At 45.3% G+C, this 4645-nt stretch overlaps 1 protein-coding gene across 1 annotated transcript in view; it reads right to left on the reverse strand.

Annotated features, from left to right (window-relative positions):
* Positions 1-977: 977 nt before the first annotated feature.
* LOC134077063 (protein phosphatase 1 regulatory subunit 1B-like) overlaps positions 978-4645 on the reverse strand; it is a 17497-nt gene continuing 13829 nt past the window's right edge. Inside the window, exons 2-5 of the mRNA XM_062532448.1 lie at positions 3815-3898; positions 3293-3368; positions 1829-1930; positions 978-1582 (exon numbers count right to left, since the gene is read on the reverse strand). Coding sequence (XP_062388432.1) covers positions 1425-1582; positions 1829-1930; positions 3293-3368; positions 3815-3898 — 420 coding nt within the window. The 3' untranslated portion in view covers positions 978-1424. The remainder of the gene's footprint in view (positions 1583-1828; positions 1931-3292; positions 3369-3814; positions 3899-4645) is intronic.

Genomic DNA, 4645 nt, shown 5'->3' on the forward strand with positions numbered 1-4645 from the left:
CCAGGGTTGTGCAAAGTTCTGATTTCAATTGGCCGGGTTTCCCAAAACCGTTAAGAAGCTCTTAAGTCCTAAGAACTTCTTAGGAGCGTTCTTAGAACATTCTTACAACGCTCCTAAGAAGTTCTTAGCACTTAAGAGCTTCTTAACAATTTTGGGAAACCCGGCCAATGACATTGAATTTGAACTTCTGTCAAAAAACAGATCTTGGAAGTAGAATTGAAATTAAATTAAATTCAAATACGTTCAAATTCAAGTGTAGTGTTTAACAGTGACGTTTTGCAATATCTGATTTGATTACATTACATATTCTATAACTAATATGAGTTTGAACTACAGTGTACTTGTAACCTTACCCCACACTGAGTGCATGTGAGATTCAACACATTCTTTCTGTTGTGCAACTGTGTGTGTGAATTTCTTCTTCGTAATCCCATAAATTTAGTTCCACTTCCTGCCATTCCAATTCCAAATTCTGAATTTTGCACAAGCCTGGTATGTTCACATTTACACACATTAACATGCACACACACACACACACACACACACACACACACACACACACACACACACACACACAGAGGACACTGAAAGCAGGTGTTGGTCATTGCATCATAACACAGAGACTCCATACATTCAGTCCATAAAAAGTGAAGCATCTTAAAGCTTATGAAGAGAGATATACATTCCAGAAAAATATGTGTTTTTCTTTACGTAATATACACTGGTAACTATGATATAGCACTATGCGTCTTGTACATATTTAGCCGATCAGCCCGTGTTTTAGATATGACTGACTGACTGACTGACTGACTGATTGACTGACTGGTTGAGATTGGAGCCATGATGGCTGGCCACCTGTGATTCGTTTTTGATAATGGCTTACACTGTCATCACCTGCTCATACTGTGACCTTGGAGACATCCTTGCACTTTTGTCCTTGCTTTCATTCCCCCTCCCCCCCCCCTCTCTCTCTCTCTCTCACTCTCCCTGTCTTTCTCTTTCTTTGTGTACTTTTTACCGTCTCTAAAATGTCCAATTGAAATGTTTTACAAATCTTTACATATTTGACATTTCCTAATAGCTGCAAAAACATACATCAAAAATCAATCAAAAACTCAACAATCCCCCACTTCTTTATATTTGCACTCTCACACCCCTCCTCCTGCTAGACACACACACACACACACACACACACACACACACACACATGTTGACATCACGCCACCACACGTGTGTAATCCTGTGCTCGCAGGCTCCTGTAGAGTAACGTATTTCTGTGCTCTCTAGCTGTGATTGCGCAATAGTCATGTAAGGTCGTCATGTGACCACAGTCCCCCAATCCCTCCCTGTTATCTCTGCGAGATTGTTGTCTTTCTTTCTTTTTGTTTGTTGTTTGTTTGTCTGTTTGTTTGTTTGTTGTTGTGTCAGTCTGCCTCTCTCCCCTTCGTCACTTCTTTGTCATTCACGCCATCCTCTTCCTTGTGTGGAGGCCCTGTCTGCAGGATGTTGGGCAACTCCTCTGTCCTGACCCCTGGGCCCAGCAGCTGTGCTGATTGGTCAAAACCACTGCCCTCCAGAGAGTCTGTGGAGACAGGGATGGATTTAGAGATGGGCCATCTACTGTAGGCAGGGTGGATGGACACACAGATAGACTGGGGCTAGACTGGGTCTACTGTATCTATGTAATCAGACAGAAAATTATACTGCTTATTGAATATCTATGTAGATGGACGGATGGAGGGAGGGAGGGAGGGATTGATGGATGGAGGGATGGATTGATGAATGGATGGAGGGAGGGATGGATGGATGGATGGATGAGAACACTCACCCCCATCAGTCTCCAGGCCCAGTAAGGTGCCGTCCTCTTTATCGCCCCCCTCTGGTGAGCCGTCCAGGTTGTGCATGTGGGCCTCAGCCATCCTCTGAACAGCTGCAGATACAAACACACACATACAGATGCACGTACACACACACACACACACACACACACACAAACACACACACGCACGCACGCACGCACGCACTTTCAAAAGCATGTCTAGAGGAACACTGTGCACAGCAGGCTTCTGTAGCCTACACATACACACACACAAAAACTCATTAAAACATGTTTATAACATTCACATGAAGAGATTTAAATCCAGTGGCACAGTTTCATCTTCAGTGTAACCGAGGGAACGATTATGTAACATGTTTAAAAGCGCTCACACTATAAGTATCACACAGCTATCTAATAATAATAATAATAATAATTTGGACCCTCCTATCCTGCCCCGACCGGAGACATTATGACTGGAGACCCTGTGATCTACAGTGACCTTGAGAGGATAACTCAAGGGCAGAGTGCTGTGGTCTGCCTCCAGGTTCTGCTTGATCAGTTTGGCCTTGGTTCTGTTCTTGGGCTTAATTAGTTTGGCCTGGGTTGGTCTTGGGCCTGTCATCGCTGCAGTGCTCAACTGAAAGGAGTCTCTTGTCCCTCTGCTCTGAGAAAGCTGAGTCACCCGGACTCTCCCTCCTGTGCACTTCATCCCCACACACACACACACACACACACACACACACACACACGTCTGTGTGTCTGTGTACTACATCCTCAAGCAGCCAGACAAGGACACAGTGACCTCTAACACAAACTTCAATACAATTCCTGAAGGCTAGCAAGCATGAAGTAAGTTGTGTGGGTGTGTGGGTGTGTGTGTGTGTCAGAGAGAGAGAGAGAGAGAGAGAGAGAGAGAGAGAGAGAGAGAGTGTGTGTGTGTGTGTGTGTATGGGGATTATGGATGAGGACAGCTGTGCAATGAAAGTGTGAGTTCATGAGACTGTGGATCATCCTGGATTACTGTGGAGCACACGCAGCAGCACACACACACACACACACACACACACACACACACATAGATACACACACACACACACACACACACACACAGAGAGATACACACACACACACACACACACACATACACTCTCTCTCTCTCTCTCCCTCAATGCTCCCCCTTTTCCTTTTCCTTTCTCTGTCTCTCTCACACACACAGAATACGAAAACACTCACACATGTAACCTGCTTTGTGGTGAACCACGCGGTTCAGCCCTGCACACCACCGGACCTGAACCTGCAAACACCTCGCTCCAGTGTGCTGACAGTCAGGCTGATAGCTAGGCATCCGTTACACTCACAAATGTATTTGTCAATTGGTTTTATTTGCCAAATGAATACACACACACACACACACACACACACACACACACACACACACACACACACACACACACACACACACAAAGTACCCACCTTTCAGTGATGGAGGCTGATAGACTGCAATGTTTTGTCTCTTTGGTTTAAGGATGCCATTTTCTCCAGTAGCCATCTACAGAAAGAGTTTTATTGAATTACAATGCATATAGGTATCACAACACTTGCCCTTTCCCAAGTGTCCTATGTGTGTGTGTGTGTGTGTGTGTGTGTGTGTGTGTGTGTGTGTGTGTTAGTTGAAAAAGTTAACACCAAATCGTTAAAATTTAACTGTTTTAAGAAAAAACATGTTCGCATCTGTTTGCCAAATTTGAATGCACCTCAGTAATTAAAACTCCACTCTCGCATCCTCTTGGAAACATAATGTATTGATGTTGTGTTAATTGTTACTTAAGCTCTGCTCTGTATTGTAGCCTTTAATGTTATTCCTGTATTTTTGTAAGTCACTTTGGACAAAAGCGGCTGCTAAATTAATTAAATGTATGTATTTAAAGGGTAGAATTTTTGGTCTGTCCTAAGCCATGCTCTTCCCCTCCTGACCTGCAGAGGGAGCCAGCTCACCTGCAGGCTGCAGAGTTCCTCCTCGGGAGAAGGGTGATCCGTCAGTCTGAAGAGCGTAGCAGGGGTCGGTCTCCTGCGTCGGATCTGAGAGCAGCACAAAGCAGAGTCACAGTTCATATGAAACCACAGCATCTGTGCTGTGCTGTGCTGTGCTGTGCTGTGCTGTGCTGTGCTGTAGTCTACAGTTACAGATGGCAGGAATTCACACATCATGGGCAGTCTGGGATCTAAACCCCTCTGGGAGGAGAAGAGGCTGTCATCCAGCTGAACTCTAATCATGCACAAGGTTTCTGTGAGGTGGATTTGATTTGGGTCTGAGTTAAATCTCTACCCTCTTTCAGTGTTTTTAAATCCCATCATCAGTTCTGCGAGTCCGCAGTAAGAGAAGACAGGAAGACACACACCACATTCATTTAAAGATCTGACGACATCAGCGAAAAACAAGGAGAAGAAAAAAGACTCTGGTTTATGGAGTATGTCAAAGAGACGAATGAGTGAATCGGAACAGATAGCCTCAGGAATGGATCAGAACTGAATCTGGGCCAGATGTGTTCCAGAACACACCAACACTCTGTTACCATGGTGACACCAGTGATGGGTGTTCCAGGTTGGGGAGGGGGGGGGGGGGGTCTAAAAGCAAATGGCCCCTCTGAGTGATGCAATGTTGGCTCTCACCGCCCTAGTCCTGTCAGGATTATGCAACAGAGAGAGAGAGAGAGAGGGGAGAGAGAGAGGGAGAGAGAGAGAGAGAGGAGAAGGCAAAACATCCGCTCTGGCTGGGGTGCAGAGGGGACAGATTGTGGGATTATATTTGGAGCTTTGCTGTGTAGC

Source organism: Sardina pilchardus, chromosome 3 (assembly GCF_963854185.1).
Source record: "Sardina pilchardus chromosome 3, fSarPil1.1, whole genome shotgun sequence".
NCBI lineage: Eukaryota > Metazoa > Chordata > Actinopteri > Clupeiformes > Clupeidae > Sardina > Sardina pilchardus.